The sequence below is a fragment of the Eschrichtius robustus genome, chromosome 16, assembly GCF_028021215.1.
Source record: "Eschrichtius robustus isolate mEscRob2 chromosome 16, mEscRob2.pri, whole genome shotgun sequence".
In the NCBI taxonomy this organism is placed as follows: domain Eukaryota; kingdom Metazoa; phylum Chordata; class Mammalia; order Artiodactyla; family Eschrichtiidae; genus Eschrichtius; species Eschrichtius robustus.
Window position 1 is genome coordinate 31,088,353 of NC_090839.1, and position 12,865 is coordinate 31,101,217.

At 36.5% G+C, this 12,865-nt stretch overlaps 1 protein-coding gene across 3 annotated transcripts in view; it reads left to right on the plus strand.

Moving 5' to 3' along the window:
- The window catches only part of ATRN (attractin), a 170,167-nt gene that overhangs the window by 103,814 nt on the left and 53,488 nt on the right, over positions 1–12,865 (plus strand). For all 3 annotated transcript variants that reach the window (XM_068524863.1, XM_068524861.1, XM_068524862.1), the window contains exons 22-23: positions 4,518–4,612; positions 7,400–7,478. In XM_068524863.1, coding sequence (XP_068380964.1) covers positions 4,518–4,612; positions 7,400–7,478 — 174 coding nt within the window. The remainder of the gene's footprint in view (positions 1–4,517; positions 4,613–7,399; positions 7,479–12,865) is intronic.

The following is a 12,865-nucleotide window of genomic DNA, read 5'->3' on the forward strand; positions in this document are numbered from 1 at the left end:
AACAGCACATTAAAAGGATCATACACCATGATCAAGTGGGGTTTATCCCAGGAATGCAAGGATTCTTCAATATACGCAAATCAATCAACGTGATACACCATATTAACAAATTGAAGGAGAAAAACCATATGATCATCTCAATAGATGCAGAGAAAGCTTTCGACAAAATTCAACACCCATTTATGATAAAAGCCCTGCAGAAAGTAGGCATAGAGGGAACTTTCCTCAACATAATAAAGGCCATATATGACAAACCCACAGCCAACATTGTCCTCAATGGTGAAAAACTGAAACCATTTCCACTAAGATCAGGAACAAGACAAGGTTGCCCACTCTCACCACTATTATTCAACATAGTTTTGGAAGTGTTAGCCACAGCAATCAGAGAAGACAAAGAAATAAAAGGACTCCAAATCGGAAAAGAAGAAGTAAAGCTGTCACTGTTTGCAGATGACATGATACTATACATGGAGAATCCTAAAGATGCCACCAGAAAACTACTAGAGCTAATCAATGAATTTGGTAAAGTAGCAGGATACAAAATTAGTGCACAGAAATCTCTTGCATTCCTATACACTAATGATGAAAAATCTGAAAGTGAAATTAAGAAATCACTCCCGTTTACCATTGCAACAAAAAGAATAAAATATCTAGGAATAAACCTACCTAAGGAGACAAAAGACCTGTATTCAGAAAATTATAAGACACTGATGAAAGAAATTAAAGATGATATAAATAGATGGAGAGATATACCATGTTCCTGGATTGGAAGAATCAATATTGTGAAAATGACTCTACTACCCAAAGCAATCTACAGATTCAATGCAATCCCTATCAAACTACCACAGGCATTTTTCACAGAACTAGAACAAAAAATTTCACAATTTGTATGGAAACACAAAAGACCCCAAATAGCCAAAGCAATCTTGAGAACGAAAAATGGAGCTGGGGGAATCAGGCTCCCTGACTTCAGACTATATTACAAAGCTACAGTAATCAAGACAGTTTGGTACTGGCACAAAAACAGAAATATAGATCAATGGAACAGGATAGAAAGCCCAGAGATAAACCCACACACATATGGTCACCTTATCTTTGATAAAGGAGGCAAGCATATACAGTGGAGAAAAGACAGCCTCTTCAATAAGTGGTGCTGGGAAAATTGGACAGATACATGTAAAAGTATGAAATTAGAACACTCCCTGACACCATGCACAAAAATAAACTCAAAATGGATTAAAGACCTAAGTGTAAGGCCAGACACTATCAAACTCTTAGAGGAAAACATAGGCAGAACACTCTATGACATACATCACAGCAAGATTCTTTTTGACCCAGCTCCCAGAGAAATGGAAATAAGAACACAAATAAACAAATGGGACCTAATGAAACTTAAAAGCTTTTGCACAGCAAAGGAAACCATAAACAAGACCAAAAGACAACCCTCAGAATGGGAGAAAATATTTGCAAATGAAGCAACTGACAAAGGATTAATCTCCAAGATTTACAAGCAGCACATGCAGCTCAATAACAAAAAAACGAACAACCCAATCCAAAAATGGGCAGAAGACCTAAATAGACATTTCTCCAAAGAAGATATACAGATTGCCAACAGACACATGAAAGAATGCTTAACATCATTAATCATTAGAGAAATGCAAATCAAAACTACAATGAGATATCATCTCACACCGATCAGAATGGCCATCATCAAAAAATCTAGAAACAATAAATGCTGGAGAGGGTGTGGAGGAAAGGGAACACTCTTGCACTGTTGGTGGGAATGTAAATTGATACAGCCACTATGGAGAACAGTATGGAGGTTCCTTAAAAAACTACAAATAGAACTACCATACGACCCAGCAATCTCACTACTGGGCATATACCCTGAGAAAACCATAGTTCAAAAAGAGTCATGTACCAAAATGTTCATTGCAGCTCTATTTACAATAGCCAGGACATGGAAGCAACCTAAATGTCCATCGACAGATGAATGGATAAAGAAGATGTGGCACATATATACAATGGAATATTACTCAGCCATAAAAAGAAATGAAATGGAGGTATTTGTAATGAGGTGGATGGAGTTAGAGTCTGTCATACAGAGTGAAGTAAGTCAGAAAGAGAAAAACAAATACAGTATGCTAACACCTATATACGGAATCTAAGGAAAAAAAGAAAAAAGCCATGAAGAACCTAGTGGCAAGACGGGAATAAAGACACAGACCTACTAGAGAATGGACTTGAGGATATGGGGAGGGGGTGGGGTGAGATGTGACAGGGTAAGAGAGTGTCATGGACATATATACACTACCAAATGTAAAATAGATAGCTAGTGGGAAGCAGCCACATAGCACAGGGAGATCAGCTCGGTGCTTTGTGACCACCTAGACGGGTGGGATGGGGAGGGTGGGAGGGAGGGAGATGCAAGAGGGAAGAGATATGGGAACATATTGTATGTGTATAACTGATTCACTTTGTTATAAAGCAGAAGCTAACACACCATTGTAAGGCAATTATACTTCAATAAAGATGTTTAAAAAAAAAAAAACCACAATGAGGGGGCTTTCCTGGTGGTGCAGCGGTTAAGAATCCACCTGCCAATGCAGGGGACACGGGTTCGAGCCCTGGTCCGGGAAGATCCTACATGCCGCAGAGCAGCTAAGCCCATGTGCCAGAACTACTGAGCCTGTGCTCTAGAGCCCGTGAGCCACAACTACTGAGCTCACGCACCACAGCTACTGAAGCCCGCCTGCCTAGAGCCCGTGCTCTGCAACAAAAGAAGCCACCGCAATGAGAAGCCCATGCACCGCAATGAAGAGTAGCCCCCACTAGCCACAACTAGAGAAAGCCCGCACGCGGCAACAAAGACCCAATGGAGCCGAAAAAAACACAGTGAGATACACCCCTAGAATGACTAGAATCAAAAGCCAATACAGTGGCTTAATAGAAGACAACTGGATTCTCATATATGCTTCTGCATTCAATCTGTTGCACTATGTCTCTTTGGTTAAAGTACACACAAAAAAAACCTGGCCCCACCAGACATATAGTTAGAAAAGGATGGAGTGTTTTAATAACCTTTTCAGGTAACTGGGTATTATCCTTTGATACCATATCAAAACCAGGCAACTGGTCATTTCTTAAAGGTTAGTTTATAAAGTGAAACCTGAAACCATATCAATTAATTTTTTGTAATCTGGTACCTTATATTTCTCTGTCTTGAAAAATAAAAGCCAATACCAAGTTTTAGCAATGATGTGGAGAAAGTGAAACCCTTATAAATTTTTTGTGGGAATATAAAATGGTTTTCCACTTTGGAAAATCATTTGGCAGTTTTTTGAACAGTTAAAAATAAACTTACCAACAACTCCCCATTTCCCTCTTCCCCTACCCTCTAACAACCACCATTCTACTTTGTCTATATGAATTTGACTATTCTAGGTACCTCATATAAGTGGAAATATACAGTATTTGTCTTTTTGTGATACATTTATTTCGTTTAGCATAATGTCCTCAAGGTTCATTCATGTTGTAGCATGTGTCAGAATTTCCTTTCTCATTAAGACTGAGTGATATTCCATTGAATGTATATACCACATTTTGTTTATCCATTCATCTGTTGATGGACACTTGGTTTGCTTCCACCATTGGGCTATGATCTCTTTGGCTGCTATGAACATGGTTGTACAAATAGCCCTTCAGGATCCTACTTCCAGTTCTTTTGGTATATACTCAGAAGTGGAATTGCTGGATCATTTGGTAATTCTGTTTTAATTTTTTGAGAAACTGCCATACTGTTTTTCACAGCAGCTGCACCATTCCCACCAGCAGTGCACAAGGATTCCAATTTCTCCACATCCTCACCAACACTTTTTTTGGTGGTAGCAATCCTACTACAGGTGATGTGTTATCTCATTGTGGTTTTGATTTGTATTTCCCTAATGATCATTGATGTTGAGCACCTTTTCATGTGCTTATTGGCCATTTGTATATCTTCTTTGGAGAAATATCTATTAAGTCTTTGCCCATTTTTAAATCGGGTTGTTGAATTGTACATTACTTCTTAGAATTAAATTATACTATCTTTAGCCAGTAGGCTCTTTTTCAAGCTATGTTCTTTTGCTACATTACATTAGTCTTTGAATGCTTTCTTGCTTTCTAGAATAAGATAACTGAGGCACATATTCCTTGCCCCAAACCTGGAATCAACCATTTTTACTTGGAGTCTTGGTTTCTTTTATACCATTAATTTATAGCTTTGTATCTTTAAGCATAAATAGATGCTCAGTTAATATTTGTAGGTAAGTTAGCTTGGAGCCTAAAATCTCAACCAGGGTCATGATACAAGGAGGTTTTGGTGGGTTAACTCAAACAAAATGACATTGCCCACAGACTTTGCCAAAAGTGCTTTCCTGGCTGTTGAATATTTATGAGAAAATCAATCTGTATCTCTAGAGACCTATTCTGTTTTGTTTCGTTTCAGTTTTTAAATACATATTTCTTTCTTTCCATAGATACTCTTCTTATTGACTATCAGTTCACCTTTAGCCTATCCCAGGAAGATGACCGCTATTACACAGCCATCAATTTTGTGGCTACACCTGATGAAGTAAGATTTAAAAGTCTTCTTACTTTGTTTTGAATTTGTGTGGAACTTTTTCTTGGTCACTATGGATAGAAGCAGTGCCTTAGCAGCGGTCTCCAGAGTGGAGTCCACAGGATGATGTTTAGAGGTACAGGGAAGAAATGTTAGAATCTACATTTATCTCCTTTCTATTTAAAAGGTGAGATTTACCATGTTGTTAAGATTTACCATGATCTGATATACAGAGTGACATTGACTCCACACATACTTGGTTTGCCCATCAGCCCATCACAGCCCCATACAGGAAAGGAGAGGAGACTGCAAGGGGAACTTCCCTGTTAGGGGGGCAGTGTCAGAACCCAGATTTACTCTCTCAGAATGGAAATTAATACCAGTGATGCAAGGCAGAGGTGACACTTATGCTCCTAGAATGAGTTCTTATCCTCATTAAGAGGTAAAAACAGTGAAGAAGTCAGCCAGAAATAATTGAAATTACTAAGGTAACTATTTGAAATGTATTTTTATATCTACTGTTGTTAATGGTAAACCCCAGCCTGCCATAAGGTATTACCTAGAGGTAAAAGGGAGCCAACACAGCATGACATTTAAAAGTAAAGCATCTAGAGTATGAACATGCACCTATATGATTTCTTCAGTGAAATATAAAGTCATTTAATACCTCCTCTGGTACATAATGAAATTTTACTAAACCTGATGGTAAATTATTTAGGAGCCTCCTTGGAGGTTTCTTATTTTTCATCAACATACACAAAGCCATTTACCATTACAAAAATACAATAAATGTAACAAATAATACATGGAAAACAATATGATAATAAGCCAAAGTGTATTCCTTTGATAACAGATGTTATCGGCAAGCACTGCTAAATTTAAGAAATAAATAAATCAGTAGTAAAATGAAGTCCAGTGTGGGATGTTTACAATTAAATGAAAGTAAGATTTGTTTTTTGTATTCCACTTCAATGATAAAATTAAGAAGAGATGTACTAGAGAAGATACATTCTCATGAGTGAATAGCTTTTTAAGTAAAAATAATAAATGACTTTCAATGAAAATGTTTTGTGGAAAAACTGTGTTGGTATATCATTTCAGTGGCTGTACTGACCAGAATTTTTTTTTTAATTTTTTAGAATAAGGCTATAGCAAAAGTACCACACATGAAATTTATTTACTGCCTTGTTTCTCTTATGACAGAATATTTAATAGTTATACAATGTATGTGTCCTGTCTTTTACAAAAGCACCAAGATTTCAAGGTTATTAATCCTTTCCAGGGAAAGAAGTGATCGCTAGTAATGTGCTACCAGCAAATATTAAAAAATAGGGAATTCCCTGGCGGTCCAGTGTTTAGGACTCCATGCTTCCAACTGCAGGGGGCACGGGTTCGATCCTTGGTCAGGGAACTAAGATCCCACATGCCGTGACGCCTCTAAATAAATAAATAAGTAAATAAACACTTGAGCTGTCCCTTTAAGAGGATGGTGAGGCCTTATCAATAAATGAGAAAGAAGGTAACTGCTTTATGAGAGAAACTTCTGGTTTGGAGATCACGTTTTGGAAATAGCTGTTTGGAAATGCTTCCATTGTTGTAATTTTTGTGCTGTAAAAACTATCAAAGAATGCTCTTTAAAATCTCAATTTTCTAACCTGTTTTAAAAATCTTTCAATGTGAAGAATTTCAGCAGGATTGGATTCAAAAATTTAAAACACAACATCTGACTCATTTGGAAAAACAATTTTTTGGCCCCAAGAAAAGAGATTTATTAGCCAAATTTCAGGGAAAACTAAAAATTAGTATCATGATTTACCCAACACAACTGACAGTGCTCTTCTTCCAGCTGGCCCAACACATTCCTCAGAGATACCTTTTTCAGTCATTAAAACCAAGAGTCACAATAAATTAAACTAGCTCTTCAAACTGCTGTATCTCTAAGTGGTATACAAAGTTTTCAAAGGTAATAAAACATATTCTGTCATATTTCTCTTGAAATAATATTTTTAGTAAGAGAAAAATGTTCTTAATCATGGGTGAAGACAATTAAAAGTTTTTAAATTTAGTTTATTTCAGCTTTATGTGCTATTCCTTAAAAACCACTTCCATTTTGGAGAACTTTACACTGTGTATATAATCTATGGGTTCAGAAGTACATAGGTTTGATTTATAAGTTAGTATAAGTTGAGACACTTGACCAAGTGTTTTACTCTTCAGACATTTGGAAAGGGCTGCCCAGAGGATCCTTAAGAGGCTGATTCCCTAACATAGGTCACAGGATGTAAGTCACTGTGCTCTGGTGAGGGTCTTTTTAAAAGATACTTTTTCATGGAGTTAGGCATTTGATAAAGCATTAAATCCCATATACTTTTTTTTTAATTTAACTAATTAATTTATTTATTTGGTTGCACTGGGTCTTGGTTGCAGCAGGCGGGCTCCTTAGTTGTGGCATGAGAACTCTTAGTTGCGGCATGCATGTGGGATCTAGTTCCCTGACCAGGGATCGAACACGGGGCCCCTGCATTGGGAGCACAAAGTCTTAACCACTGTGCCACCAGGGAAGTCCCTAAATCCCATATACTTTTATGGGAGGGAAATGAAATTTGTTTTGGATATATTGCTTATGTTAAGGTTAGAAATTTTGCTAACTATTCTATAAGCATGAGTTTCTCTTAAGACATTAAAATATCTTTTTGTAATTAAGAAAGTTGAGAGTAGTAAAATTTAACTACTGCTTTCTTTTAAAATCAGGAAACTGTTACAATAATTCATTTTCTAATTATTTGTACATCTCATCAGCAAAATAGGGATTTGGACATGTTCATCAATGCCTCCAAAAACTTCAACCTCAACATCACCTGGGCTGCCAGCTTCTCAGGTAAAGACATACCTAGAGAAGACCTTCCAAGTGGAGATAATTGATTGAGAAAGAGTTGAGAAAAGGGGCTCTGGAGACAGACAGATGGGTTTGAAACCCACTTTTGCCACTTATTAGCTGGAAGACCTTGAGCAAGTGTCTAAAATCTCTCTCTAGACCCTTAGGGTTATTCATCTTAAAGAGAAGGTAATAATACTTATACTGTAGATTAAATTTGGCTATACCTGTCAGTGCCTGCCATGGTATCAAGATCAGTACATGCTCACGACCCCTGCCCTACTACCACCATTAATACCATTGCTGCAGCCTCTGCTGTGGCGCTGCCATCATCATCTCCATCCATGCTTCAGAAGTGAAAAATGCAATTGACTCAGTTTCAAGAAATGGAAACTTTTTTTTTTTTTTCATGTTTTAACGTCTTTATTGGTTGGGATAAAGCCATTGCAGTCTTATTCTGAAATAATTCAATGGCATTCATTTAGGAAACAATTGAGGATGAAAACATTAGAAGATCAGAAATTTTAACTGAATCAGGAAAGCTCCAGGAAGACCTAACTGTAACAGAGAAATATCACCCATCTTTCACTAGATATTTGCTTTTTCTCTTTTTTTTTTTTTTTTTGTACATGGATGACCACAACAAAAGCAACAATGATTGCAATTACCAAACATGAAACACACTCATACTATGTCATAATATTGACATTCAGTCCAGTAATCCTCCACTGTAACAGCTCCTTTACTTTGCAGTGAAAATTGATTTGTATATTCTTTGCCTCTGAGTCCTTGTGGGATTTTTTTTTTCACACACACACACACACTGTATTTTATTTTTACAAGAGATAAATAGACTGACACCAAGCATTGTACATGGATGACCACAACAAAAGCAACAATGATTGCAATTACCAAACATGAAACACACTCATACTATGTCATAATATTGACATTCAGTCCAGTAATCCTCCACTGTAACAGCTCCTTTACTTTGCAGTGAAAATTGATTTCTATATTCTTTGCCTCTGAGTCCTTGTGGGATTTTTTTTTTTTTTTTAATTCAGACAGAAAGTCACAAAAATTATACTCATCCTCATCAGTTCACTCAGTCCCATGTAATTAATTTTTTTTTTTTCATCTTGATCTTTTTGTTAGCACTTTTATGAGTTCATCAGTTTTTCATTAGAGTTCTGAAAATGCTTATTCATTCAGTTCAGCAGTACAGTCAGTTACCAGAAACCTGTACTTGTCAGAGTCTTTTCCATGAATTTCTTGAAGATGAAAGCCTTTTATAGGAACATATTTGCAAAAGCATCAGAGTACACCCAGAACTGTCTGTAAATGACAAAAGACTTAAAAATGACCACAGTTAAAGATTTGATGAAAGTTCATAATAATGCAGTTGACAAGAAAATTAGTTATTTCTGAGATATACATTTTAAAGTAATAACTAGGATTATGACTTATAACATTATACCAGAACATATAAGATTTTTAGAAATTTCATGTAATGTCTGAAACATTTATATTAACATATTTCCATACATATTTCCATACAAATACAAATATAAGATTTTTAGAAATTTCATATAATGTCTGAAACTTTTATATTAACATATTTCCATACAAATACAAATATAAGATTTTTAGAAATTTCATGTAATGTCTGAAACATTTATATTAACATATTTCCATACAAATAACCCAATGAAAGTTTAGTATTAGTTGTTTTGTTTGTTTGTTGTTTTATACTGCAGGTTCTTATTAGGCATCAATTTTATACACATCAGTGTATACATGTCAATCCCAATCGCCCAATTCAGCACACCACCATCCCCACCCCACCGCAGTTTTCCCCCCTTGGTGTCCATATGTCCGTTCTCTACATCTGTGTCTCAACTTCTGCCCTGCAAACTGGCTCATCTGTACCATTTTTCTAGGTTCCACATACATGCATTAATATACGATATTTGTTTTTCTCTTTCTGACTTACTTCACTCTGTATGACAGTCTCTAGATCCATCCACTTCTCAACAAATGACTCAATTTCGTTCCTTTTTATGGCTGAGTAATATTCCATTGTATATATGTACCACATCTTCTTTATCCATTCGTCTGTTGATGGGCATTTAGGTTGCTTCCATGACCTGGCTATTGTAAATAGTGCTGCAATGAACATTCGGGTGCATGTGTCTTTTTGAATTACGGTTTTCTCTGGGTATATGCCCAGTAGTGGGATTGCTGGGTCATATGGTAATTCTATTTTTAGTTTTTTAAGAAACCTCCATATTGTTCTCCATAGTGGCTGTATTAATTTACATTCCCACCAACAGTGCAAGAGGGTTCCCTTTTCTGCACACCCTCTCCAGCATTTGTTGTTTGTTGATTTTCTGATGATGCCCATTCTAACAGGAGTGAGGTGATACCTCATTGTAGTTTTGATTTGCATTTCTCTAATAATTAGTGATGTTGAGCAGCTTTTCATGTGCTTCGTGGCCGCCTGTATGTCTTCTTTGGAGAAATGTCTATTTAGGTCCTCTGCCCATTTTTGGATTAGGGTGTTTGTTTCTTTAATATTGAGCTGAATGAGCTGCTTATATATTTTGGAGATTAATCCTTTGTCCGTTGATTCGTTTGCAAATATTTTCTCCCATTCTGAGGGTTGTCTTTTCGTCTTGTTTATGGTTTCCTTTGCTGTGCAAAAGCTTTGAAGTTTCATTAGGTCCCACTTGTTTATTTTTGTTTTTATTTCCATTACTCTAGGAGGTGGATCAAAAAAGATCTTGCTGTGATTTATGTCAAAGAGTGTTCTTCCTATGTTTTCCTCTAAGAGTTTTATAGTGTCCAGTCTTATATTTAGGTCTCTAATCCATTTTGAGTTTATTTTTGTGTATGGTGTTAGGGAGTATTCTAATTTCATTCTTTTACATGTAGCTGTCCAGTTTTCCCAGCACCACTTATTGAAGAGACTGTCTTTTCTCCATTGTATATCTTTGCCCCCTTTGTCATAGATTAGTTGACCATAGGTGCGTGGGTTAATCTCTGGGCTTTCTATCTTGTTCCATTGATCTGTGTTTCTGTTTTTGTGCCAGTACCATATTGTCTTGATTACTGTAGCTTTGTAGTAGAGTCTGAAGTCAGGGAGTCTGATTCCTCCAGCTCCATTTTTTTGCCTCAAGACTGCTTTGGCTATTCGGGGTCTTTTGTGTCTCCATACAAATTTTAAGATGATTTGTTCTAGCTCCATAAAAAATGCCATTGGTAATTTGATAGGGATTGCATTGAATCTGTAGATTGCTTTGGGTAGTATACTCATTTTCACAATGTTGATTCTTCCAATCCAAGAACATGGTATCTCTCTCCATCTGTTGGTATCATCTTTAATTTCTTTCATCAGTGTCTTATAGTTTTCTGCATACAGGTCTTTTGTCTCCCTAGGTAGGTTTATTCCTAGGTATTTTATTCTTTTTGTTGCAATGGTAAATGGGAGTGTTTCCATAATTTCTCTTTCAGATTTTTCATCATTAGTGTATAGGAATGCAAGCGATTTCTGTGCATTCATTTTGTATCCTGCAACTTTACCATATTCATTAATTAGCTCTAGCAGTTTTCTGGTGGCAGTTTTAGGATTCTCTATGTATAGTATCATGTCATCCGCAAACAGTGACAGTTTTACTTCTTCTTTTCCAATTTGTATTCCTTTTATTTCTTTTTCTTCTCTGATTGCCGTGGCTAGGACTTCCAGAACTATGTTGAATAATAGTGGTGAGAGTGGACATCCTTGTCTCGTTCCTGATCTTAGAGGAAATGCTTTCAGTTTTTCACCATTGAGAATGATGTTTGCTGTGGGTTTGTCATATATGGCCTTTATTATGTTGAGGTAGGTTCCCTCTGTGCCCACTTTCTGGAGAGTTTTTATCATAAATGGGTGTTGAATTTTGTCGAAAGCTTTTTCTGCATCTATTGAGATGATCATATGGTTTTTATTCTTCAATTTGTTAATATGGTGTATCACATTGATTGATTTGCATATATTGAAGAATCCTTGCATCCCTGGGATAAATCCCACTTGATTGTGGTGTATGATCCTTTTAATGTGTTGTTGGATTCTGTTTGCTAGTATTTTGTTGAGGATTTTTGCATCTATATTCATCAGTGATATTGGTCTGTAATTTTCTTTTTTTGTAGTGTCTTTGTCTGGTTTTGGTATCAGGGTGATGGTGGCCTCATAGAATGAGTTTGGGAGTGTTCCTTCCTCTGCAATTTTTTGGAAGAGTTTGAGAAGGATAGGTGTTAGCTCTTCTCTAAATGTTTGATAGAATTCACCTGTGAAGCCATCTGGTCCTGGACTTTTGTTTGTTGGAAAATTTTTAATCACAGTTTCAATTTCATTACTTGTGATTCGTCTGTTCATATTTTCTGTTTCTTCCTGGTTCAGTCTTGGAAGGTTATACCTTTCTAAAAATTTGTCCATTTCTTCCACGTTGTCCATAAGAAATGGAAACATTTTTAATAGAATGAGATTTTAGTAGGTACAGGGGAAAATGTACTTTGGGAATTAAATAAAGCTCTAAGAGCACAGCTGTTGCTGTCTTGTTTATCTTACAGTGATTTACTAAAGATCTTCTGAGCAGAAAATCTAAAGAAAGAATGGGTGGCCCTGATGTAGTGGTTAAGAATGTAGCTCAGCGGACCTAGATTTGAATTCCCCCTGTTACTTGTTTTCTGAGCCAGTTTCCGCAGGTATGAAATGGTGTAATAAAAACACCCAGCCGTGTAGAATGTTCTGAGGATTAAATGAGATAATAAATGAAGTACTCAGTGTAAGTGCTAGAAACATGGGATATTCTCATCAAATGGTAATTATGTTTCATCATCATTATTACTATCACAATACTGTTCTTTGGTCAAAACACAATCAATTAGACTGAAACAAAATAAAAACATTACTTTGCACATCACTTTGTGTTCATCATATCTTAAAAGATTGTGTAGAATTCAGAAAAGGTTCAGAAACTTGCAGTGAAGAGAGGCCTTTAAGGAAAAGTCTGAATTATCAGAGCCTTTGTTTGGAGAAAGGTGGCATCCCTGAGTATGTGATTGATTTACAATGACAGTCTCAATGAGGACCAGCCAGTCTGGCTTCAGTCACAGGATTTAACTCAGACATGGGAAAAGCCTATTTCATGAATCTTTATAAACACTAGAATTCCTGGCTGAGGGACAATGTGGAATGTTGAAGGACTGCCTGGGAATAGGATAGGTTTATATCAGATTGGGGGGATTTAGAGTCAGTTGTAGCTGGTAGCAGAAGGGACTGAGTGACCGCTAGAGCTCCTTCCTCCCTGCTGCTGTTGAGACTTGCAGTCACTGCTAGTTAAAAAGTGAGG